This window comes from Motacilla alba, chromosome 4 (genome assembly GCF_015832195.1).
Source record: "Motacilla alba alba isolate MOTALB_02 chromosome 4, Motacilla_alba_V1.0_pri, whole genome shotgun sequence".
Taxonomy (NCBI): domain Eukaryota; kingdom Metazoa; phylum Chordata; class Aves; order Passeriformes; family Motacillidae; genus Motacilla; species Motacilla alba.
In genome coordinates, this window is record NC_052019.1 from 47542492 (window position 1) to 47568910 (window position 26419).

Sequence of the window (26419 nt, forward strand, 5' to 3'; positions counted from 1 at the left end):
TTCCTGTGTCAACAAGCCATCTGCTTGTGCTTCCAAAGGGGTCCTTTTGCTCCATAACAGCCACCAGTTCTCCTTCATGCAAGTCAATATCGAATTCCTGCGCGGCGTTGCACTTGCGCTTAGCCTGGTACAGCGACTCGGTGCTGTACATGGACAGCAGCTTGGACCTGTGCTCCTCTGTTTGCCGTGGGGACTCCAGCTGGATTCAAACAGATGATACTCATCCTCAGTAATGCTGGGGCCATTTCCAGATAAAAATCTGGATAAAAATGCTGCATGTGGCAACTGACCCAGCATTTTCACTCACAGACCAAGGAGTTACTTAACACTGAGACCAAATCTCCTCTGCATATGCAGGAAGAACCTGTCCCACTGCTGTAATAACAGGTGAGCAATAAAGGGCAGATTTTAAAGAAATGTAGGAATTTCCCTAATTAAAGACCTCTTAGTCTGTCCTCTGCTCTCAAAGAGGTGGTGCTCTGTAGGTGAACTCTCTCCTGTTTAATTGGTTTTCCATAGCCATGACCTTTGTATTCCTGTGTAATATCACAAAAAAAGCATAATCCAAAAAATGGGCTGAGGTGTGCTAAGGCCACATAACAACTTGTATAATAAGGCATTAGGCAAAAAAAAAAAAAAAAAAAAAAAAAAATCTGTGGTACCCAAAATATCTGCTTTTTGTGTGAAATTACCTCTCTAAATGAGGGCAAGACGCCATTACCTGCTGGAAGCATATTCATTTCAGGGTTTGTTTAGAGGGCAGGGAGGGGGATACTGCACATCAATGGGATCTTAACATACCACAGAAGCAAGAGCACCTGTGCTTTCACTGATGCTGAAAGGAATTCTACAACTACCCCAGCTTCTCCTGTAAACCTGCACCCAAATCCTTATTTTACTGTAAAATATAAACTCCTAAAACCTCCAGAAACACCTGATAAGATTGGGAACGCAGAATTCCTGGTGGATTTTCTGAATCTTCTGCTGTGGTGTGTATGTTTGTGCATATATGTGTAAACACCAGTGCACATAACCAAGGCTGAGCACAAGGAAGAAAAAATTCTGAATTAGAAGACTAAGATGCACTATAAGAGTATTTAACAAAAGAAGTTACCAAAGTTTACATATACCTTAGCCTTACCATGTGCTAAAAGGCCTAAGGGCCATTTGAGGTAATTTCAAGTGGATTTTCAAGATATTAACATGAAAAAAGTGAAAAATCTTCAGAGGTTACCAGTCAATGAAAACTTTACTCCAACAACCTGATTCAGAGTCACAGTGGAGAGACAAAGCCCAAATGGAGAGACAAAGCATAAAAATGGATTTGTTTCAAAAGTGATCGAAAGAGGATGCTTCATACACAATCTGGATGTATGGTACTCACCAGAGAAGGAACGGGTTTCTTTTTTTCCAGGCTCGATTTTCTCTCAATAAAGATTGTACTGATGTTTTCTTTTACAAAATTCAGCTTGTGAACCTCCTCTATCAATTGATTCTGCACTTCACAGATGCTTGAGGAGGACAGCTGCAAACACAAATGTGGGTTAGATCTCATGTACAAAATGGTAGGGAGATTGGAGAGAGCAGATTTAATTTAATTTGCTGAGTGCTAGGAGTCAGGAAATCTGACAAGTTATGACTATTTTCTGCAGAGCCCATAAGCAGTGCAATCTGTACATACAAGATGTAAAGAGAAGAAAGGTCTTTGCTTAAAGAAAGTTTCTAATAGATGCTGTTACATTTAAAAGACATAGAAATTGAAGTTAAATCATTAAAAATATTCCAAATGGTGATGAAGAGCATTGCATTTATGCTACTGAGCCACCTGCTTTCACATGCAAATGGGCATCTCAGCAGCTATCAGAGTGGCCAATGTGCTGCAAGGTTTGGAGTAGTTTATCCCACAGCTGTGTGTTTGTGCAACTGAGAGCTGCAAACAGGTTAGAAATTGTTGGGTAACTGAGTCTCTGTCTGTGGCACTGAATAAGTGATTTTCGTATATGCCTAATACCAAATGCATTTGCTGATGTAAACAGAAAAAAATGAAAAAGAAGGTAATTTTGTATCCAGACCCTCACAGAAAACAATGCCCTACAGCTTTGTTAGAAAACTACAGCTGTAGTTAGAAAACTACAGCTTTCAACACATGAAAACATCAAATTACAGGGATGAAACTTCTTCATGCAGAAAAATCCTTAAATTTTCCCATTAAACACCCTAGCTCTGTGTTTTGATCCAGACCTTGTTTGCTTAATTTTTCAGCTGCCCCTTACTATAATGTGCTCTGTGCCAGCCTTGATGTAAAGGAATACTCCAGAATTGCCTTTCTAGAGTGTGTTTCCCAAGCAGCCTTGCTACTGTTCAGGTGAGTGGATTTGTATGTGTGGAAGGCGTGGCTGCAGCTGTGTTTCTCAGGGAGTTCAAGTCCTCCAGGTGAGGCTGTTCATTACTGCTGAGAGATATCTGCAGGAGTTTCTGCATCACATTTGGGTTTTAAAGCACCTTGACTTTCATAAAAACTATTTCATCAGATCTCCTAACTTGTTTCTCTTTTGCAGTCATCTGTGACCCTGCAGTCTAGCAGCAAAGGAGCTATTCATGTACTTTCTTATAATTTCCTGTGTTTTCTGGGCTAGTCAGGGTACATGCTAAGATATGCTAGCAGCTGCCTTGTTTTTGCCTCCCTGTAATACTCTTGCCATTACTATCACTGCAACAGCAGGAACAGTTCCATTAGGATCATTCTCAATGAAAAACCCAGGACTGACAAAAGTTCAGAACAGAAGTTCCTCAAAACTCACTCCAGGGTGACTTTACTGTGGCCTTCAGTACATAAAGGGGGCCTACAGGAAAGCTGGAGAAGGGCATTTTACAAGGGCATGTAGTGACAGGACAAAGGGGAGTGGCTTTAAACTGAAAGAGGGCAGGTTTACATTGGTTTACTGTGACCCTGGTGAGGCACTGAAATGGCTTCTGCAAGAAATTTGTGGGTTCCTTATTCCTGGAAGCTTTAAAGGTCAGGTTGGATGGGGCTTTAAGCAACCTGCTCTAGTAGAAGGTGTCCTTGCTAATGGCAGGGGAATTGGAACTAGATGGTCTTTAAGATCCCTTCCAACCAAACCATTTTGATTTCAAGAACTTAATCTGTACTGAGCTTGCAAAGAAAAAAAAACCCAAATCTAACTTTGCTCAGCAGAACAAAGTCACAGAATCAGTAAATCACTGTAGCTTTGTAGATATGTGTCCTACTTAACTTTAGCCAAAGTATACAGAAAGAAGAAAAGAGAAATTAAGGCACACCTACACCTGTTTCTAATGTACTTACTGGAACAGGCACCACGACAGCAGAGTTTGATTGAAGAGCTGCAAACATAATATTCCTGAGGAGGGTGATGAAGCAATGTAGACAGTTCAACACGATCTTTTTGGCTGCTCTGTTGAATACCTGAAGTTCTTCCACTAGCTGTGCATTTAGAGCCTCATAGTCTTTCTTTGCCAGCTCCAGCTCTTCTCCAGTAGACCTCTGCATGTAGCTGTTGTAGTCCAACAACTTGTCATAGCGCTTCTGGATGAGCTTCTGAGGGCCTGGAAACAGGGCTTGCAGTGCTGAGAGAGGAGTCAAGACAAGCTTGTCCAGCTGAGCCATCTGGAAAGTATAAACCAGACCCACTCGTTACCTTATTCCTACAGTCCATCAGATGCCATAAGGGGCTGAGCCTGATGGCAACCCATCAAGCAATCTGTTAATCACTCTTCACAAAGCTTTGCTGCCAGAGGCAGTTTCAAGCAGGGTCCAGCATGATTTAGAATCTCCTTCATAACGGGAGATGTTAATTTTTTAGATGTTAGTTTTTCAGCTTACGGTGTCTGCCAATGGCAGGGGTCCCTTGGAGCATGCAGCCTCAGGTACTGCCCTAGGGAGCTGCCACTGGGGGAAAACAGCAAGGATTGGTCAAGTGGTCAAATAAAACTGGGATTTCCTTAGCTGGAAGGCCCACATCAATATACAGTCTAAAGCCAATGAGATAATTAAGTGGCAGTCTTGAATTTTCTCAAAGCTGCTTTTCTTTTTTTTTTCCTTTTTTTTTTCCTCTCTCCTGGAAACAGCTGTAACTCAATTCCTGTTTAAGCAAACACAAACAATCACTTGATTTGATTAAATTAGGTTATGCTTGTTGGTTTTATCTCTAGTAATCAACAAAATTAGACACCTGGTAAAAAAACCAGTCTTCCTCAGACTTTTCCATTAGTCTCTAATTGTCTCATGGGATTAATATTGCATGAAATAAAATTTATTTTTGTAAGTCATTTGTTCAAATAAAGCACAGGCTTGTAGTGAGTGAAATTCATCATCGTATTAAAGCTCTTGGACATTCTGTGTGAATTAAGTTGTTGGGTTGGATGTGAGAATAAAAAAGCAGCTGCCTCTGCATTCTCAAAAACATATCAGAGTTGAGGAGAGATCCCTTTTAGCCCCAGAGTTGCTCTCCAAGGCCAAGATGATGTACACTGGCTAAATAGCTCCTATTTTACTTCCACCTGAAAAACTGGGCTGTGTTTAGCGAACCGATTTTTGATGCATTAAGAAAACAATTCTTCCAAACTGCTGGACCTGATTTCTTAAAAAGAGGCTACTGGGAATTTCTGCCCTGAAAATTTTCAAAAAATATAATGAGAGAAGAAGGTATACATTATTGACAAATGCACTTCCACCTCTCTATTTTTCCAGCTTGAGCAGCTGTTTGAATAAGCAGCCTATCCCATTTTGAAAAGACAGTTAAATATCTTATTAGAGCCAGGCATTAGAATTCATTTTAATTCTGAAAGCAGAAGACTAGTTGAAAAACTATTACTATTTTTAAAATTGCTTTATTAATTACTATGGGCTATATTTGGATTTTTCATGGTTTTCCCTATATGAAGGATTTGACAGCTGTATGTTATTATTGGGACTTGATGATCTGAGAGGCCTTTTTCCAGTTAATGAATCTGAGATTTTTACAGATCTGTGATTCCAGGAGCTAACAGTACATAAGCACAATATCAGTCACAAAAGTCACTCAAACCACAAGTGCTGGTAACAAAAGTAGCAAGGCGACAATCTGCTACTCTTTTCTGAAGTTCTGGTGAAACAAATACAGAATTGTTCAGGTGATACAAATTTAACACAAAGATTTTAATATAAACCCAAGAATTTAGCTTGACAGGTTTTCTTTCGTTCTTCTAAGGAAAATACAATTCATTTATATTGTATTTTATCTTAGTTCCTACAGAAATTCAACCAAAACCTCCACTTATCTTTCCCAACAGATTCCTGAGCTGCTTTTTTTTCCTAGTCTTCCTCACATACAGCTGTTTTCTCAGACATACAGATAGCTGTGTAACACTGGACATTGCATTAACTTACAAAGTCTTCACACGGATTTGCAGTGTTGGTCTGTTTTTCCGAACAGTCATTGACGTTGTCATCTTTATCTTGCAGGATTTCCTGAAGCTCAATTATATTCTGGGCAGCCAGACGTATAGAATCCTAAATTAAAAGATGGTAGGAAGATGAAACTATTACAATCCATTTTAATATGCTGCATTCACTCATGCAGCTATTCAATAATACTTCTGGAATCAGAAATATTTTCCATCTCTGACACCTGTGCAGTTGTTGTGCAGTTTCCAGTCATTGTGAGGCTGTTTATTGTGATAATATTTTCCTCTGCTTTGTCTATTTTCAGTGTAAACTACTTAGGAATCAAGCTGTTAATGTTCAACTGAAAGAATTATGCCCTAAACTAATGAATATGCCACTGGAATTCAGCTACTCCTCAGCAAGAAGCCAGCTTACCTTGCATCCTCAAAAATCTCTTTTGGGGGACTAAGTAGGACTACAGTGGTGTATTTCAGTTACTCAGAATTTAAATCTCAATGAAGTGTGGATCCATTTGGATAAGGAGCTGTCAGCAGCATTCCAGGCACCAGCCCTCGTTGGCTGAGCTCCCTGGCCTTTCCCTGTTTGCAGAACCAAACACGGTGCGTTTGCCATGAGCCCTGGCCAGCTGGCTATTGACCTTGCCTTTCTCCCAAACAACCTCCCTGCCTGGCTAGGGCACACTTACACTTGGACAGGCTCATGCCATCTACAAAGCTGGCAAGCAGTCCATGGGAGGGGCAGGTTGATAAATCACAAGCCAACCCTCAGCTCTGGAGAGGAGGGCTGAAGCAAAGACATTTCAGAGAACTCGAGCACTCTGCACATCTAACGCTAACCCTCAACACAACCTAAACACGGGGAAAGGGAAGGAGTCCTTCCATCCAGAATATGTATTTTAGGATGTTTTAATTCATGTGGCTGCAGCTCAGTTCTTCAATCTTTAATGAGAAGATTCATTCAATCTCACTTGGTCCTCCACTGCAGCAGATGGGGGTGACAGCTTCACACAGAGATTGAAAGTCCTGACTGTGCCACCAGGCAGAACCTTCTCTGCACCTGTGGGTCTCCCCTCTGTCAGGGGAAAAATGCAAAAGTGTGGGCTTCAAAACTTCTTTGCCATGGGCTAAGTAATGCAGTGGCAGCAAAGCTTATTTATTTAATATTCTGATGTAGACAGCCCTGCTTATAAATAATTTGGGGTTGCCCAGCCAGTGGCAGAAATGTGTGTCAAACTGGTTACGGACAAAATTTGTGACCACAGATTGCAAAAGGGCCTGTACCCACCTGGAGATGTTGTGAACAGAGCGAAATGTTCTTCACACACAATTTCACAGTCTTCTCTAGACTTTGAAACAACTTTTCTTCCTTATTAAAAGTTCCATCTTTCACCTAAAATAGACATTTGCAATGTTATTTTGGCAGCCCAAAGGAGCCTGGCTAATGAAAGAAACATCCAGAGCACTGCTAGAAAAATCCCTGAACTCCTCCCTTTGAAAACAGATCAACCCCTAATTCTGCCAAGCTGTAATTCAAGAAAAGTCAAAACCACTGGGCAACACGGCAGAGAATTTCATTTTTAATCCTTGTGGGAGCAGGGAGTTGCTTTACTACAAGGCTGACAAAACACTTCGTTTTCCTGTGTGCTGTTGTCCCACCTGAGGAAAGGATGGGGGGGGGAAAGGTGGGATGGATATTGCGGAGGAAAAGGTGGGCTGGGTATTTTGGAGGCAAAGGTGGGCTGGGTATTTGGGAGGCAAAGGTGGGCTGGGTATTTGGGAGCGGTGGCCGCACCCGCGCTGCCGGGCGCTCTCCCGCACGGCGGCTGTAGGTGGAGCTGTTATCCCAGAGCCGTGCCAGCCTTTCCTCTGGAAACGCCGGCAGCCGCCGATGGCCTCGGGAAAGTTCTTGATGCCGCCCTGAAAACGCGGTCATTTCTGCCCGTCTTTTCCTGCAGGGGCTTCAGAAATCTCAAGTCACGTCTTAATGGTTTTGCCGGGGGGGTGTCAGCGTGTTTCAAGACGTGAGTTGGGAACTTTCTCAGTCTAATTAAGCAGGAGAGACGGCTGAATCTCTACCAGATGCATTCTGATACTAAAATGATCCTCAAATGTTTAAAGCTTAATTAGAAACAAAACCAAAAAAACATAAACTAGAAGTTTCTAAAGAAAACAAAAGGGAAAAGAAAAATCACATATCCTCTTAATCAAATTTAATTCCCTTTTTCTCTGATTTTATAGCCTTGCTAGTGTCTGTCACATTCTGAATACAAAAATTTCCACTGTATAAATAAATGAGCAGAAAAAAAAAAAAGTGGGTGATTTGGATCAGAGAAAGAGGAGAAACGCTGATAAAAAACAAACCAGGAAAAAATGACATGTATCTTGTAAAGTCACATCTAGAAAGGCAAGTGACCTCGAATAATCAGCCATCTCATGCAGTGAGGTGCACTGCATATCACTTTCAAGGTCATTTGTAATTGATTTTCTTTGAGATTTCGATTTAAGCTTTCCTGAAAATGTTTATCCTGCTAGGTTTTGAATTACAACTTCGAAATTATGAAGGAGGATTTTACTTTTGGCCGCCCAACGCCCATCAGACTCATCACAGAGTTCTTTGTAGTTTTGAGGGTTCCAGGTCTTTGCACATGTAGAGGCAAACCCTGTGGCCTTTCCTAATTAGAGGAATTGCTCATCTTCCTTGGTGGATTCCAAACCTTAATGCTACAACATGAGCAAGATGGACTGAACACGTTTTCAGCCCCGACAATAATTATTGCCAGGGTATCTGCAAAATGCTGACCTTGGGGTGAGTTTCACAAAACTACCTCTCACTTCCTCTCTGCTGAAGATCAGAAGTTTGAGAAACTCTTGTGTGAAAAAGGAAAAGGCGGAGAACACATTACATTATTTTCTATTTCAATCACAAAAATCTTTCCTGTCTTCTGTGACAGTCAGAAAGTGACGTTATAAATTAGGTAGGAAAAAAAGCAGCACCACAAACTCCATTTCCAACACGTTTTGAAAAACACTCTGTGCAAAAGCAGAACTGAAGCTGTCAATGCAAATCTGCAGTTGGATGAGTAAGTACCTGAGGTTCTCCCCTCGTCAGTATTTTCAGATGGCTGGTGACCCTCTTGGATTTCTTGCTAATGGAGTGAATATTCAGTCGGGAAAACTTTTCTTTAAGGGTTTCATCATCATCATTCTTCCTATACTTCAGCACTGCAGACAGAGAATTTCATTACATCAATAGTCTGTATTCGCAGGACTTTTCACAGGGACAGGCACACAAATATGAAACCATTTGAGAGCAGACACTTTGATGTCATTTAGGGTAATCTCGTGTGAAAATGCTCAAGAGGATGAAAACCCCACTATCAACACTAACCTTGGGAAGAGTGAAGTTAGGGCTTCCACCTGGCAAATCTAAAAAAAAATATTGCTTTTACTGCATCTTAATTATTATCAGTGTTTGCAACTGCATTACAGACACTATAACATTAATTCTTTCCCTGTTTTCATATTGGAGTTACCAGTCAGGCTGGCTGAGGACAAGGGACATTAGGGCATTGTTACCCTCTTGAAACTCAATGTATTACACAACTTGGGTGGCACCAGCTAAAATTTATACAGTGAAATATCTGAGCTGAAATATGTCTCGTAATGGCCAGCCCAAACCTACAAAGAAAGAACATTCTGTGCTCTGTTCTTACCTAAATCTTTCCTCCTTTTAAGTTCATTGATGTTCACATTAATGTTTTTCATAGCAAAAAGGGCATTTTGTAGTGCCTCGTGGTCAGGGTGAGAAGCAGGAGTTGAGTTCAAGAGCTCACGGAGTAACAAGGGATATTTCATCAGCCGTTGCACTGGTTTGATCAATAGGGATCCCAGGTCCATTAGATTTGGCTTTCCTCTGTAATTGACACCAAAATAATTGTCACAAAATTAGAAATTCCTTGAATTGCAATTACCACTCAAGTCAAAAAATAAGATACATCTGTGAGGGAACAGGCGTGTTGTAAACGAAACCCTGCTGTCACCCCCTCAATGGGAAATACACCCCAGGTCTCTGAATTCTCTGTTTTCAAAACTTAGCAGACATTAGCTCTGAAACCATCCCACTCAGTCTAAAGGTGCATGTGCTATAACTCACACATCACAAAACCCAGGAAGGGAGATGTAGGTGGAAGAACAAATAACAGGAAGTTTGAGAAATGCGTGTGAGAGCAGGGCTGTTACATCCTGCTCTGAGCCCTCAGGCTTCAAACTGCAACATCTCCACGCTGTGGGTAACTGGGATGCCTGTTCACAGTGCATCCCTTCTCACAACACCCCTGACTTGGCACAGAGACCCTGAAGCTTTACAGCCTTTCACCTGCGGTTTTTCTTTGCTGGCTGCCAGTCAGCTATTTCTAATGGTGCCTCAGCTTCCAAAGGGAACCAAATCTGGCCTGGGAAATGTTGAACACACGGGATATCCAAACAGGCTTGATCCAACCTGCTGGAAGACTCCTTTACATAAAGACAAAGCAGGCAACTGGCCAGGGTGGCAAGAAGGATGAGAGCAGGACAGTCCCAGCTTCCAGCCTGGGCACAAGGATGCTCCGTGGCTCTAGGCTCAATCCCCACTGGCTGGGCAGGGGCAGCAGAGCAGCATCCCCAGGCATTCAAGTGGCTCAGGCCATGAAGGCCCCCCTGAGCTCTTGAGCCAGCTGAACTCACGCTCCAGCCCTGCTCCAGACTTTGCTTACGCTCTCCAGGCTGGAATGGGAGAGGCTGTGCAGTTTGTGGGCTGCCACAACAGCCTCAAAGGAAACAGGAAAGGACTGAACCACGTGTGCCTTCATTACCTTCCGTGTGGTGGGTAGAAACATGGGGTGTCCCCAGAACGGGTAACATCAGGTGGCCAAGACCAGGGCCAGCCACTGCTGAGGTTCCAGCAGCAGGACAGACATGTCCACAGCCTCCCCTCATGACAGCACAATCCTCAGCAAACCAGGCACAGCTCCAGCACCAGCTACCGGGCACCTCTCCATTGACACTAAACATGAGCTCCTGGTGACAGTGTGGAAGGCAATAAAACAGAGCAAGCTTTCCATTTTCCATGGCCAAAAAGGCTCTTTTGGAGCAGAAAAGGTTTTCTGACATTAACTATGCAGGAGTTAAGGGTAGACAAAGAAGGATTTTTGCATATGGAAAGATGAAATAACACAATGTGGAAGGAAAGTACAAAAAATAGGGAACAGCCACATGGTTTTGCAGGCTGACATCTATTGTTTTGTGCAACAGAAAGCGTAAAAGAAAAAAAAAAAGCCTTCATTCCTACTTTTATATGTGTAAAAAGTACAAGAGCCAATCCTCACTTGCTGACTAATTAACTAACAATTTGAATGCCTTTGAGAAGAGACATCTGCATATTTAAACCATCTCTCTCAAACAGGCATTATCTGTAAAAAAGTTCTGCATGAAAAAAATTAACAGTAGATGCCTTTTAAGGCTTCCTCATGTCCTGAAACATTCTCATCATTTCAATCCCCCTCATTTCCCCTCCATCTTACATTAAATAGAGAGCTGTTTTTCCTTCTTTCAGCTTCTGGCAGCAATAATGAAAAAAAAATCTTAAATTGTTATTGTTTTCTCTGAAAAGCCCTATGAATGCAAATCTATAAAAGCTGCCTCATGAATGGAAAAATCTTCAAGTGTCTTCTCTTTATATAGTTGCACTTTGGACAGCTGCCCAAGTGATAAACAGCCCTCTGTTTGGTATCTGCATGACACAGTCTTGCAATATGGTGTGAGAGATAGCAGGTTTGTTATAAGATAATGACTCCCTGGGGCACTAAATGCCACAAAGTTTGACTCATCTAATTCTCCCCAGCAAGATTAGCTGAGATAGCCACTCTCCCTGGACAGTCCCATTTGCAGCGCACCCTGTTAGGACCCACTGGCTGCTGGGCAGGACGCGGCCTTGCCACACCACTCAAGCAGGAGAGTAACGCCTTGTGGCATCTATTGTGCAGAAAATTAAGTTAATAATTCATTTGTGATGCTACTTCAGCCTTCCCCCCACGTTATTTTGAATTTAGCAAGTACTCTAAGTCACATGTAACTGTACTAATCTCACAGCAAATTATTACCATAGCGCTGCAGTAAATGCAGCTGGCAAACTGCAGTACTGGCAAACTGAGCTCCACGGCACAGCCTGCCTCCTGCCTCCCAACAAAACAAAGTCGCTGATGCAGACACATTCCCACTTGCTTAAAAAGCCCGTGGTGGTGAGCTACACAAAGGCAGGTGAGGCAGGATTTCGTTTCATTTGCTCTCACTGCAAGGCAGCTTGGTCCAGTGGCAAACATGACAAGCAGCATGGTGCAGCCGGGCTGAGGCTGGTGTGATTTGCAGCTGCCAGTTCTGAGATGGTGAGCGGGAATCGGGCTGCAGCAGGACTCAGAATCTTGGGCTCCATGGTCTACTATGCATGCCTTTATTTTAGTATAAGACATGTAGGGCAAATAATTCACTGTGCCATAAGTCTCCCAAGCAAACCCAGGGAATTCAGTGAGGCTGCACAGTTGTTGAGCAGAATTTAACCTATTGAGCTGCTAGCAAAGGGCAGCACTGTCTGGTATTTATGCAATTGTTTTCTTGATCATGCTTGAATGAAAAGCAGTCTGGGAGCAGCAACATCACAGACCATTTGGGGGGAGTTATGCTGTATTTTCCAGTTCAAGAGTAATCAGGTTTTTGGGCGCAGTCCTGCCCAAGGGCTGTTGCAACTCTGCAACCTCTGAGTTGCAGGTGATGGGTCTTCTTGAGTGCCCTGCCGGTGAGGTAGCCAAGCTCAGGGAGGGTCCCACAGCTAAACCTGCTCATTGCATTCTGCACAGCTTTGTGAGAGTCCTTTTAAACTCAGAAAGTGAGTTGTCTCCTACACTCCACTGGAAACTGAAGGAGAAAACCAGACATTCATATCTATTAGGGTTGCACAAGGCAGAACAGCCAGTCTTGTGTGATTTCTGTATGTGTTGCTGCCTCGCATGATCATATTGTGACCTTCTGGATATTTTGTATCTCTTGGAGCCACACTCCTTGTGGGACAGGAGTACACAGGAATATCCCTTATCGAAACAAACTGCAAAGAAACGATTTCCTATCACAGACAAAAGCTTGAAACCTCCAAAAGTAAAGTTTCAACATACAAGTCTTTCAGAGTGTATTTTTTGCAGATCATAGGTATAACGTGCAATTGACTGACTGAATAACAAATTCTCTGACTTGACTTGAGGTCTGTTCCTCTTCTGCCAGTACAGACCACACTTGCTCCTCCTTTCTCCTAACATTTTGTCTGGGGTTGTAATCTTTCTCTTCAGTTCAGACAACCCCTCCTCTGACCTCTCACTGCAGGTAACGACAGGCAGTGCTGCATTTCAAGGCAGCCAACATGCTGGATGTCCAGAAACTGCAGCTGTGAGAAATTCTCCTTCACAGCTTTTCAAAGATGTCACATATGGCACAGAAGTCCCTTAAGCACAGCTCATCAGTGGCTGGGGGACTTTTCTGGCTAAGTTGCAATGATCTTGTTCTTTTCTGATGTTCTTCCAGCCACTGTCAGGGGAAGATCCTAAGGTGGGCTTCTCACATAGGGCTACTGAAGGGGTTGTCAGCTTAGAAATAGCTTTATCTGAAGGCTTGCTAAAATTGTAGCAGGAAATTGGATTTCAAAGACTGACACTATGCTGTTGACAAACACTCTTGCAAACCTCAGAGCATTCTGCATATGTTCTGGAAAATCCTCCAGGTTACACAAAAGGCTTGTGTTCTTAAAATTTCCACCTGTACAGCTCTAAACATACTAAAAATAAATCAAAGATACTTTAAAGATTATTTTACATGTGAAAAAAGGCATAGTACTTACTCTTCTTCATATCTCTTTCTGCAAAAGAAAAGAAAACAAAACATGCATTAGACTCTTCCTAAAAGGATTTATGCAGACCAGGTATTCTCAGATACACTTCAGTGACCCAGGGTAGCCATAACTGGCAAGATAACTTAAGTTTATGGCTGCTATGTGTCAGCAGAACTGCACAAGGCAGCCAGAGAGTACTGGTGAATCTGACCCTGTAACTTCTTGAACAGACAGCCCCAAATGAGAAAGGATTGTCAGAAACCTGGCTTTGGCTGTGAGACCCAGCCTTGTCCTCACACTGTTAGAGAAGGAAGTTTGGATCACTCTGCTAACAATTGTAGGTAACATCAAGCTATTAATACAAAAAGTAAAACTAAAGGTCATTCTTACACTTTACATACATCTGTCTGCTCTCTTTAAACAGAAATGTATTTTTAAAAGAAAAATAATACATTTCAGCCTTTTAGGGTGTAGAGTCCATGAAGCTGTGAAGTTTTTTGAAGCCCACACATCAACTGAAACCTCTCCAGAGTAGGATGGTGTTGATACATATACCAAAAGCATCAGGGACTTAAAATTGCAGTTTGCAAACTCGTGCATAGAATGTTTTCTTATGGTATGAATACACTCAAATGCAAGAGACCCAAATGTCTCCATCTCTGCATCAGGCTTTCCTGACATCACATCCTCAGCCACACTTTTTTGACTGCCTGCACTCTTATCTCCTGGCCCACCAGTGCCTAGCTGAGCATCTGGAAGCTGCTGCTTTCATTGCTTCTGCACTGTCAGCATTTTGTGTGCTTGTGACGTGCCTCTGCCCCTGTAATAGTTGACCAAGCTACTTCAGGCTGAAAGCTGAGCAGGTAGCTGCCAGCATCCTTTCATTTTTACCAGCTGCATTTCTTTGGCTAGGCTAGCAAACAACATCCCCAGTTTGCATAATCACTGCTGAAACATGGGACTCTACAGAAATTGGATTTGCACATGTCTCCAATGCAGACACCTACATTTTGGGATGGATTTTTTTCCTCTTCAGTCAAAAGGAACAGGAATCTCAACATAGCTAATTAAATCTGATTTGTCTGTACAGATGTGCAGAGTGCCACTCTCAAATTGCTCCTGATATAGAACTTGTTTTTCACATGTCAGATATTACTCAGTGGAGGAACAGAAGCCCCTACTAATGTCAGCTCATTTAAGATTTTTTAAAGTGGAACAATATTCTTTCCAAGGGAAAAGAAAAACTATTTAACAAGTAAACATTTTTCAAAGATAGTCAGCAGCAGCCCCCACATTTGTTATGTCTCACAATGGAAAACAGCCTGTAACTTATTTGGTAACAATCCTGCACAGTTTTCTTCCTAGGGCAAATATTCTCCAATGGGTAGAAAGTTTTAGATGACCACAGTTCTGAATCTCATCATGCACTTTCAGGTCTTAATAGTTGAATTGACTGCAATCTTTAGGCACTGGGAAAAATCACTACATAATAAACACACACCAGTGCTTTTATGTTTGGTTCCTGTTTAAAGGCTAATCAGGAAAGAATAGGGCAAAACAAGGCTTCATTGTAAGGAAGTCCTTGTCACTTCCTGCTAGCAAAGGCTTCAGTGGCTCAGCACAAAATACCCTTTCTCTTCACAAAGCCCAGCTGTGATTTAGGAGCAGGAGCACCTCTTGCTGGCTCTGGAATACAAGTGGCAACATCCACCCTAGGATGTACATGGATGTAATTTTTTGTCTTTATTTCTTTCTATGTCCCTTTGTTTCAGCAGCATGGTAAATGAATGACAGCAGTGGCTTCTCTTGATTAGTCAGGAAAGATTATTGTAGGCATCAGCCCCAAAACACCCACTTAGGGAAAGTACCTGGCCATCTATTAGCCTGAAGGCCTGAGTTTATATGAAAATTTATTTCTTTCAACTTCCAGGGTAGCTAAAACTTGAGAACCCTGCACATATACTTTGTTATATATTTAAGAGCCAAACATGTTGCACAAGATAAGCTTCATTTTCAACATAACCCGTCTTCAAAGCAAACATTTCTCTTTTAATGTTATTAATATTTTCCTTTGCCACTCTTTCCAAATTTCACTTGGACATACTTCCCATCTCCTAAGCCTTAACAGATCTCTGCAGACCAATCACAAATTAAGGTGTGGTTGAAATATCTGTTGCTGATGTACACTCCTTCATTTGTGATAACTTTACATCTCTCCTACAAGTGTGCAGCATGGGCCTTTCCTGGAGCTGGTGCCAGACCTCTGGTCAGAATCTGTGGCATGTTCCCTCCTGACAGCTCTGTGTGATGCTTTTGAAAAAGTGAGGGGCAAGGGGATTTATGAGTGGGAAGAGAAGCACTCTCCATGGAGTGGATGAGCTGGTCCCTGCCACTATCTGCAGGAGGAAGCTGTGCTGGAAGACAGATGGATCCATTATTTGGCAACATCCCCAGTTCTCTACACATTTTCCTGAGGGGCTGGCATTGGAGCCAATGGCACAAAGCACCTCCCTCTGGTGGGAGCTGGCAGCTTGCTCCACCACTGTTTCCTCTCAGATACCCCCATCATGAGGAGTTGGGAACCACACAGCAGCTCCAGATCCTGGGGCCTTGTAGCAGCAGCCCGCAGCTGCCAGTGCACTTGAGTAGCTCCATAACAGCCTGTTCCAATTCAAGGAGCAGACTTGCTGAAGACAGGGGGCAGCAAGTCTCCTGGGAGCTGGAAAAGGTGTTCCTATTAGCCCATGATATGATGCAGCAATTTTTTTTTTTTTTTTTGCCAGTATGGGGCACTGAAACTAAGGAAAGAGAACCTTTCTTGTGCTATTTTTGGCCATCTTAGAGAGAAAAAAAAATCTAATCATGGCCCCTGGCTTGTCATCTTTTCATGAAAGCAGCATAAGCCAGAGCTCCCAGCAAGCCTTATAAAACTCCGGATTTACAGGGGACCTTTCATCTACATCCATTTAAAATGTTCCCTGCCAGGCAACTGACTATGGACGGAAATCATCATTTGAAAAGATCTTACTTTAAGGACTGTACACAGTCTCTTAAATGCTGCTTCAGTTCTTCATCCTTTTCATAGTATTCCAGCATGGTGTGTGCATCATCATGGTGATAGCAATAGATTTTATATGTGTCTTCTAGTGGGCCTTTAATCTGCAAGAACACTTCCCCTGTTAAGGAGAAAAACAAAGCATGTCAAGTCAGACAACAGCATCTCAGAAGGAGTTTTATTATTCCACCACATTAGCCGTGAGCTAAAAAGGCTGGCTTCCACTTTGCTTCCCTTAGAAATGATCTTGCGTGTTTATGTGCATTATTTATTACATGTATTTCTCAGCTGCTCATCTTTGTCATAGGCAGGCACCATTATATCAGTGTTAATGCACAAAAATTCCCTCAGGGGAAAAGCATGAAATCTCTATACCTCACACCCCTTCAAACACAACCTCCTAATTCACTGCCCCAGCTTAATGCCCCTTCGTTGGAAAACACACAGGAGAGCTTAACTAATAATGGGAGACCATTTTTGTGTCATGGGCTGGCAGGAAGGATGAATGTAAGCCTGTTAGTTTTCCTTTTGACTTTTTTTCATGAATATGAACTTAAATGGGTAATAACAGGAATAATGACTCTATCTTCCATTAGCCATTTCAATTTTATCTGTTTTGCAAAACCTTGAAATGGCAATTGTTATGACCTAGAATAGAGAATTTTCTCCACACGACAGAAGAAAAACCTCCAACCCTCCCCTAATTAAATAAAACCACCATGGATTACAGCCATTTTTCTAAAATATCTAGGTTTGTATAGAGCTGAAGAGGGAGAACACCTCCATTTCCAGTCCTCCACACCACCATTTTCCCATAAAAAACAGTTGGGAATTTTAGAGGCACTAAAGTAGTCCTACACTCATTTCCCATTTACTTCTGGAGCCTAATTCTCTCAGCCTAAAACTCTTGTGTCTGTTTCTGTGTATGTAAGAAATCTGAGCAGGGACAGCATGCTTCATCTCTTCTGCTGAGATATTAGTTCAGTTCTTACCCACTTATGCAGCAGCCCCCCGATCAGCATCTTTGGAAATGCATATAATAAACAACAGCAATGCTGAAAACTCCTGTCGGGCATTTACTGAAAATTATAGCTATGCAGCAACCAGTCCAAATAGATGTTTATAAACATTCCTGTTGAGTTACAGCAACGACTATTAAAGTTAAAAGCTGAACACTGCATTAATTGGGAGCTCTCTATTCATTCACAGAGCAAGCGCTGAGCTGTCAGGCATCCTGCGTGTTTCATCCTGACCAGAGTGTGCTGTTCCATAATACATTGCATTGAACTGCTCCATCTTAAAGTGAAAAATGATTCAGTTACCACAGTAACACAGCCCTGGGTTTTCTGCCCTAGCAGCGAAGGTTAACCGGGCTGTCTAATGCATGTTGGTTTCAGGGTGCAAATAAGGGAAAAAACAATGAGGAGCTAAGACCACCACAGTACATTTTAGTTACTGTAAGGGCACAGTCAGAAAAGCACCAGCATCCTACAGTTAAATGCTGTTTAGCTGTCTTCTCTGCCTTGTGCTTACTGCTAATGCTGATGGCTAACAATGCACATTGCATCCTGGCTTTCCCATGAACTCCATACAGGTCTTTATTAGCCAACAACCTAAGGGGAAACCTTAACAAGCCTTAACCTTGATCCCGCATGCTTGGCACCCAATTCTAGAGATCATGAGCTCTCACAATTTGCACTAACATTAAGCAGAGCTCCAAGTGCTTAGCGCAGTCTGTATTATGCTAAGCCCTCAAGTGTGGTCACCTTCTCAGTAGGAAAAGTGCAATGTAGCCTTACAGTTCATTTCAATGTATACTACAGGCTGAAAATTAGCTTCTCCAAAAGGAAAGAACTGGGCAACTTCTGTTCACTGAAGTATTGTGCCACAGTGACAGATACTTCCATTGATGCTCAATTTTGAGAAAAATCATGTGCTGATTTCATGAACATGGCCTTTTAACAGCAGATGGATTTCTAAAACCTAAAGCCTGTCTTGGTTCTGAGCTGTATGGACCAAATCAGATGAGTTTTGGGCATTTCACTGTGGGAGCTTGCTTTATGAACCAAAACCACATTGTATTTGGCACAGCTTTAAAAATACTCTGAGAGATGCAAAGCTCCTTGAGGCCTCTTCTGGAGCTGGTCATCAGTCTCAAAGAGAAATTCCTAGGAGGAAGACTTGAGTAACAGAGCAGTTTCTCCATGTTGCTCTCAGTGGTGCTTCCAGTACAGACAGCAGTAGGAGAGGGAGGAAGAAATCTAATAGCTAAAGCTAAGTCTTCATATTCCTCCATACACAGAGGAATATGAAGAATATGTACCCAGAACAGAGAGGAGAAAAAAAATCATGGAAGAACTACAAAATACAAAAGGTATTTAACCTATTTTAGCTCAGATTAGGAGATGGGTTTTGAAACCAAACACTCATTAGTCCTCATCTCCCATGCCTTGGCTTTGTGGTGGAGCAGTCACAGTGATACAAACTGGACCCCTTGGAGGATGATAATTACCAGAAGAGACACTCCAAGGGCACATCTTATACAGTCCAACCATAAGGGGCATCTCAATCCACAGGCACAGGCTACAGCCAAGCTGAAATAAGACCTCTTAAAATGTGTAGTGTGGATACCATCTCCTTAGCAGAAACTCTCTGCAAGTCTGCTCCTGTTGGATATTACCACTTGTCAATGTGGACATAGCATAAAATGTGGAGAATACAGAATAAAATAAGACGTGACTATGAACAACCATATTGTTTTGCTTTCAAAGCAGTGAATTATCAGTTCTTTTGAACCTCACCATGACTGGTTTGCCTTCCAAAGTAAGATACTTCAATACAAGATTTTTAATTACATTAAACATGACAGAATATGATGACTGTGCTTTTTCTGTAGACTGGCTTCAACAACTTTTACACTGAAGATCCTGAAAACAAAATTATTACTTTGATGTACTTTCAGAGGACAATAAACCTACTAACTTACTGCTTATAGTGATGCAATTATTCTCCCTATTTTTGTCTCAGCCTTCGGAAGAATGTCTCACACCTTACTTGACAACCTTTTTCCTGTCATAAGTTAGCCAACTCTGTGATCAATGATCCCATGAATTTTCATGGTGCTTTGTCTCATTCTGGAGAAATACACCCTAATAGGTGGATGAAATTGTTTGTCTTAACTTCTGAATGTGGCAGGGAACTAATAGAATGATTCTCTTGGCTGTGAGAAAGGCACTTCCTGCTAGAATAGAACATTGCTTATTAAGAGTATGAGTCATCATGATGCACTTTTACTGAAATACTGCCAAACAACACAGACGCATCAAACTACGTTAAGCTGTTGCCTTGGCAAACCAGATTGAGACGTGCTAGAATTAATACTTTTCCCAAACCTCTTATGCTTTAATATCCTGTTTCTTAGTAAAGTGGCAACCAATATGTTTTACCCGATTATTTGAGAGAAGAGGGAGACTTTTTATAAGGTATTACTTGTGGTATGTGGTTAGGCTAGGAAAGAAAGAACCCCTCTTGACCTCTGAATCACAGGTGGAAGTATTTTAAACAGAATTGTTTAATTTCTTAAACTAAACTGTCTGACTTTGCACTGAAGCAAATTAAGAATTCTCACCTGATCCCTTAAGGTAGCTTTCTCTAAGGTGCCTCTGCACTGACAAAGCAGTCAGGGGAGAGCTGATGTGTGCTGGTAACTTCTTAAATCTCTCCAGCTGTGCCAGAATGTCACTTGAATCACAGCCTTAATGCTCATTATCTGACCTGCAGAACTTGTGACTGTTGTGACATATCCAGGGCCAACCTGTTTGCTGAAAATACTTGTGTTTCCTACAGACATTCCCACACAGAATCCCACAAACTTCAGATTCATTACATCTTTCTCTACTGTCCATGCCCCTGGCAAGCACATTTAACCACCTCTTACAGGAACTGTATCACCAGTAGATACATGTTTAGAGTGTTTGGGGTGGGTTGGGGTTTGACGTGCTTGTTATTCCAAAAATTTTTAATGCTCTTCCTGAATGGTACAACTCTGAGTATGCAAAATAAGAGTTTGAGTCAGCACAAATGGATTTAGGTAGGCAATATCAAACTAGATGAAACGGATCTTAGCAGTAATTTGTATAATTCATTGCAACAGGTTTTACTCATTCTAAACCCATTTTCTCCTTCCTTCCCCTCAGCATACACATGGATGGGAAAAAAAAAAAGCATCATACTCATACAAGTACAGTATAGCAAGTGGACAGGTTTCACATGTCATTTTTCCTGTGTCATTTTGGACAGCTTCTAGCACGCCAGCCTCTGAGAGGGGTACTAGCTAAGTCTGATGAGAGCAGAGGACAGGAGAGTGTTATGTTTATTCTTTCACATAGCTTTGTAGAACTCAAGAGGACAGTAAACATACCGATTATTTGCATGGGTGGTTCCACATCTGTTGTGGCTTCTTCCAACAATGACAGCAGTTTGGCTGATAGCTGATGGACCAATTCAACGTTGCTAAACAAGCCATCCACGTCAAAGCGAGCAATCTAATGGAATACAAATATTAAGCAGCTACTGACAAAGGATAAAGAAGGACGTTGTGTATTACACAGCTTCTTTTGCTATGCCCTGAGTGTTCAACACTCCAGGAAGCCCCACTTCTGCAAAACCTCATATAAACATCCTCGTGACTTCAAGGACACATACACAATTTTCACATTAGTATAATATTGTTGACGCAGTTGACAAAGTGCATGTTATCAAGTGTTTGTAACCTTATTTTGAACTATCCCTAATCTGAAACTCTTTACCTAGGAAGGAAATAAATATTATCATCTGAATAAAGAAAAGATCCTTAGCTGGCTTTGAAATGTTTGTTTACTTTCCCGTTGGGGAAAACAATAGTTGGCAGTGGGTTTGATTCCCTGATTACCACTCACTATCAGCAGCCACTACGTAAACTGAGAGCTTGGCACTTTGGTGCCAGCTACCAGGTACAAAGATTTCTAGATAGCTGGTGCCATTTGAAGTTAGTTGTCCTATAAATCCAAAGTCATGATCATGTAATTTCCACTAAAAGAAACACATTTCTAATTCGGGATATTAATACAACCTAAAGAACTTCTTAGAGAGACTGGGCACACAACATGGATTTCAGTGAATTGTATCAATTTCTACCAACAGAAAATTTGGTTCTGTGTCCCTACTCATTTTAGAGGAAGTAAAAGATTTCCAGGACATGTACTTCTCATTGCACAGCAGGGCGATAGTTACTATTTGGGGATCATTGGAGATAACTAGTGGTAATGTGCTCATGCTGAGAACAAAGACAAGACCAATTTCATCACCCATATCAATACTCTCTGAGCCTACCTCTCCATTTGGAAGAGAATTGCTAATTTACATAGCAGCTTACCAGATGCCTGGAGGATCAAATTGCATGCTATTGTAACAAAATCAGAAATACACTTTCAGTACTGATGCAGTTAATTTCTTTATAAGCATTATAGGGGCTAAAACATGTTTTATCCATTTGGAAATATGAAACAGATCCATTGCCTAGACCAATTTTCTAAACACATTAAAATTTTTCAATATGGTAGTTTATTGGACAGCTAGCATTGAAAACATATAACATTCCTGAAAGCCTTTCAAAAATGCAGATGTTATTAGATTAAGACAGTTACAATCTCTAAATTACTTTTCCTGTATACATCTAGCTTAGGACTTCTGACCTCCTCCCCCGCATGTCTGCATAATATTTGGAACTACATCATGCATGGACACTTCCACACATTAACACAGTGACAAAGGTCTGAATCAAAAAGAATGTTTTCAGCTGGGTGAAAAAGAGTGACAGAACACGGCACATTTGTCAAAAATCTCAGCAAGTTCAACCAGGGAATACTCTTGCTTGGTGCTGGCCAGGCTAGGGAGGAAGTCAAGTGGAGACTACTTCCAAGTGGATGAACGAGTGAGAGAGGAAGAAGAAGTCAAGAACTCCTTAAAGTTATGTCAGCAGATGCCAGCTCTTCTGAGAATGGGTTGGAGCAAATTCTGACGGAGTTTTAGGAAAGCAAAAATGTCCTGCAGGAGTTTTAGCAGCACAGGTTAAGAAGCACTGCCAATGTCACCTAAAGGCACTTTGGCCTCTGCACCTGCATTTTGTCACCAGTTTAATACAAAATTCTACACAAAGATTACGTGGTTTAAGGTCTGTTTAAAATTATTTTTATTCTATTTCTGCAGCAAATATCATTTCTGCAGCCTCTGTGGATGCTATGATTCAGGCCTCACAAACACAAATCTTTCTCTAGACAACTCCTCTATTTCCAGCACCATTTTTCTACAAATTGAAATACTGTTGAGGAAAAGGTGCTCTTTGAAGTCTCAGCTGAAAAAGAAAATAGGTATCATTGGCCTAATAAGGTCTTTTCCATGAAAGGTAGTTTATGAGCCTTCTTTCTTAAATGTACCTCTTTTGTGTGGAATACAAATATCTCAAGTCCTCACTGGGCTGTCAAGCATGGTATTTATCCACTACAACTGTCTGACAGGATGGATAAAGTTATCTTAACAATTGAATTTAGCATTGATGCAGAGGTTCAGGCCATTCCAGTCTCTACTGTGGAAAAACACTTCATTTTGAGGTACCAGTAAACATCTGCCGTGGCACGTAACAAGGGTTATAACTACAGAGCAGAAAGGAGATCTGGAAGCTGCTGCTGCAGCCCATAGGCAGGGATATAATATCCAAGCTGACCTCTGGACAAGTACCTCGATGCAGGCTTTATGCAAGTTCAGCACAAGTGGTCAGGAGCATATCTGACCTTCCACGCTCCTCACCAGAGCCCTGACACATCACGTCCCAGAGCGCTGGCTCCAGACCTGCTCCCAGCACCATGTCACTCTCGTGCTGACACTAGTGCTTGCACGGAGATTGTCTGCAAGCAGAATGTGGCTGAGCTGAGACCTTGGCATCACCGCCTCATCCTCCGCCCCCAGCACTCACCTGCATGTTTCTCAGGGGCTGAATCACTTCCTTGATGCAGAGATCCAGGTCGCTGATATAGTCTTTCTCCGTCTGCAAGAGTTCTGCAATGATTTTCACCCTCCTGGCCATCATGCGTCGCCTGACTTCTTCTTCTTCTTGTTTGTCCTCCTGCGGCGGGGTGGCAGGGGTTGAGGACACTGCCTGCGGAGCCATTTTTTCTGGTAAAAAAAGGAAGAGATTGGTGAGGAGCGTCATAATTCCACATGCTCACCCAGCTTGCCCTGCATGACTGTGGGTGGTGGACAAATGGCCGTGGCAAGCAGGAAAAGAAGCATAAGAAATGGCAAACCCAAATCAGACTGAGGGTCATCCCATCTCCTTCTTCTAAAAGTGGACAGGGGTATGCCAAAGCAACTCATCCATTTGGCATTAAGGGGATAACCCATCACCGGCTCCTCTGGTTTAGATGTTTGGTATCGGGCAGAAATTTTCTATGGAGCACAGGAGAGTCTAATTCTTGTCACACTGAAATTCCAGGATAGCTGATGCCCTTCTACTCCTTTGAAAACAGTCGTGGTCTGACATCTATTATGATTTTGAGGATGGAAAAAAATGTGTTCCTGTGAAAGAAAAAGGCTGTTTACCATAAAAAAGCTTCACAATAATAACCTTTGTTCTGTACAATGTAACATTGAGTCTGTTCATGGGAAATTGAGGACTGCAAGTACTGGATGACAAACTTTCAAGTGAAGACAATGTTACTAACAATGATGGTGTATCCTCCAGCTCTGTTTAAAAACAATTTTTTGAAGGAGACAAAGGAATTCAAGGAGAATATGAGAAAACCTTTAATGATCAATAACAACCATTTCTTCAAACAGAGATCATTGGGATTAGGATATTCTTCACTGTTTTTCAGTACTTAACACCTAGGATATCTGATTTGTTTCAAATACAAGAAAATGCAAGTGACTCTTCTACAGAAGGGTAATTTATGTACATTACAGGACCTGCACACTACCTATTTATCTTTAATGACAGTCTTCCCACTTGCTGATCTGTAAGCCAGCCTGCAGAGATCCATGTCAGCTGTAAAACAGGCACTGACAATCCATATTTTTCATTAAGAAACACACACACAAAACCCAAAAACAAAACCAAAAAAGGCCCAAGCGGAAGATTTCAGAGGCCATTCTGGTGTTTTTCTGCTAGCCACAAGATGGTGCAGAGTACCAACAAAGATGGACATATCATTAGCGTGCTCAAGTCTGCATCACTTTGACAGCCCCGGCTTTTATGGCTCAGCAGCAAAGGATGGGAATCTCTGCTGACAATCAGACTGCTACACCTTCAAGTCAGCTTCTTGTACAGACTGTACTGAAGGAGGTAATAAAAAGCAGTATCAGGTGCTTTGCTCACTGATGATATTGCAGTTATTTGAATTCATTGTTAAGGGTATGGTCATGAGCACTCCAGTGAGCATTGAGCAGCGCAACTGGCCTGTACAACACCAGCCAAGGGGCTAGAGGATAGCCCACAGCTGGACCTGTGGGAGCCAAGCAGCCTTCAGGACAGAGGGCTTTGAGCCATCTTACAACAAGAGGTGTAGAATACAATAAATCAAATGTATCATCTTCACCCATACCTTCCACAATTATGCTGCCCACTGATACTCAGAAAGGACAGGTTTTTTTATTAATGACTCTCCCACCAGGTTTTCAAGTAAGACTGATGTGACCACAGATAGTTTTAAATAGCTGGTTTTGGGACAGCACCTCTGTCTCTACACCACTAGTTTGAAACAGTGGGGGCCAAGAACCTAAACAGACCTGGGTGGGGGAATGGAAGGCAGAGGAGTAGGGGAGCTGTTTTCTCAAACTTTTTTGTATTTAGATACACTTTTCAGCTTGGAGATTTTAGCCTTGAAGTTTGTGTATAGCACAGGCATGAACATTTTGTCCTCAAGTTTGTACAGAGACAATGAAACAGAAACATGAAGAGAATGTCTCTCCTCTGCAAGGGCCTTGGCTATCAAAAGAATTTTAGGCTTAACCTTGCCCTGATGAGTTTGTGCTGGTGTGAGTGCATGAATTGCACAAGAGTTTGCACTGCTGCAGAGCTCATCCACCAAAGGTGCTGAATATTACAGACTCTGCCCTCACAACTCCCTCAGAGAAATTTACTGCTAGGGTTGCAGAACGGGACCACCTTGCCTGCTGCTGACATACTAAAGCAGCAGGTACTTTTTCTTCTAAAAACTTACAGTACATAACCACATTTATAAATTCACAAGGAACCATATGAACAATCCATTTCTATTTCACTTTTGCACCAAAACCAGGACTTTTCTTAAGATCGGGTGTAAAACTGTTTGCATGCATGTAACTCTGCATGAAGAGTTCGGGCAACTCCTGAGAAAGCACAGAGAGGAAGACCGCAGAAGTGTAGTTTTGTCTCAGACACAGATGTTATGGTATCAGATGGAATTTTAAGGTAAACACAAGATGCTGTATAAAAAAACTTTCTAATCTTTTATAATGGTGGCTGGGGAGGCCATTATATGAGCAAAATAAAGCCACTGTATTTCACTTCAGGCTGGAAGTCACAATCCCTTGAGAGGCTGTTCTTTCAGTTTGTGTCATTAGATAGCCCTGATCAAATTTGATTCTTGAATTATGTCAGGGCTCATCTATTATCATTATTGCATGATAGATAATAATGCCGGGAAAGAAAAATTATTCCCAACAGGAAGAAGTAATCATGAGAATGATCAGTTAGATGCTATTTCCTTATAGAAAACATGTTTTTAATAAATGTTTCCTTTAGTTAAATGCAATATAATTTTCCATTTTCACTCAGTATGTTCACTTTTTCTTTTCAGGCATATCTGTCTCTATAGAATGCAACAGCAAGGTCTTGAAGTGATGATTACAGCCAAAACGTATGATTTCATGTTCAGCTGATTGCTTTTGACCAGTTTGAGAACATTAGTAGTTTACTGAAATCCTTGTGGAATAAGTGCAAGTTTAATGAATGCACAAAC

At 41.8% G+C, this 26419-nt stretch overlaps 1 protein-coding gene and 1 long non-coding RNA gene across 3 annotated transcripts in view; one reads left to right on the forward strand and one right to left on the reverse strand.

Annotated features, from left to right (window-relative positions):
• The window catches only part of ARHGEF38 (Rho guanine nucleotide exchange factor 38), a 39381-nt gene that overhangs the window by 4780 nt on the left and 8182 nt on the right, over window positions 1-26419 (reverse strand). The window contains exons 2-12 of the mRNA XM_038135079.1: window positions 23395-23594; window positions 20806-20929; window positions 16359-16506; window positions 13340-13357; window positions 9138-9337; window positions 8513-8646; window positions 6710-6814; window positions 5408-5530; window positions 3326-3646; window positions 1385-1525; window positions 1-199 (exon numbers count right to left, since the gene is read on the reverse strand). Of these exons, the coding sequence (XP_037991007.1) occupies window positions 1-199; window positions 1385-1525; window positions 3326-3646; window positions 5408-5530; window positions 6710-6814; window positions 8513-8646; window positions 9138-9337; window positions 13340-13357; window positions 16359-16506; window positions 20806-20929; window positions 23395-23594 (1713 nt within the window). The remainder of the gene's footprint in view (window positions 200-1384; window positions 1526-3325; window positions 3647-5407; window positions 5531-6709; window positions 6815-8512; window positions 8647-9137; window positions 9338-13339; window positions 13358-16358; window positions 16507-20805; window positions 20930-23394; window positions 23595-26419) is intronic.
• Window positions 57-26308, forward strand: LOC119700275. Of its 2 annotated transcripts, none has more exons than XR_005256725.1 (3): window positions 57-387; window positions 2263-2365; window positions 26258-26308. It is a non-coding gene; the product is annotated as an uncharacterized LOC119700275 (long non-coding RNA). The 2 variants fall into 2 exon arrangements; XR_005256724.1 differs by lacking the exon at window positions 26258-26308 and adding an exon at window positions 5730-6661.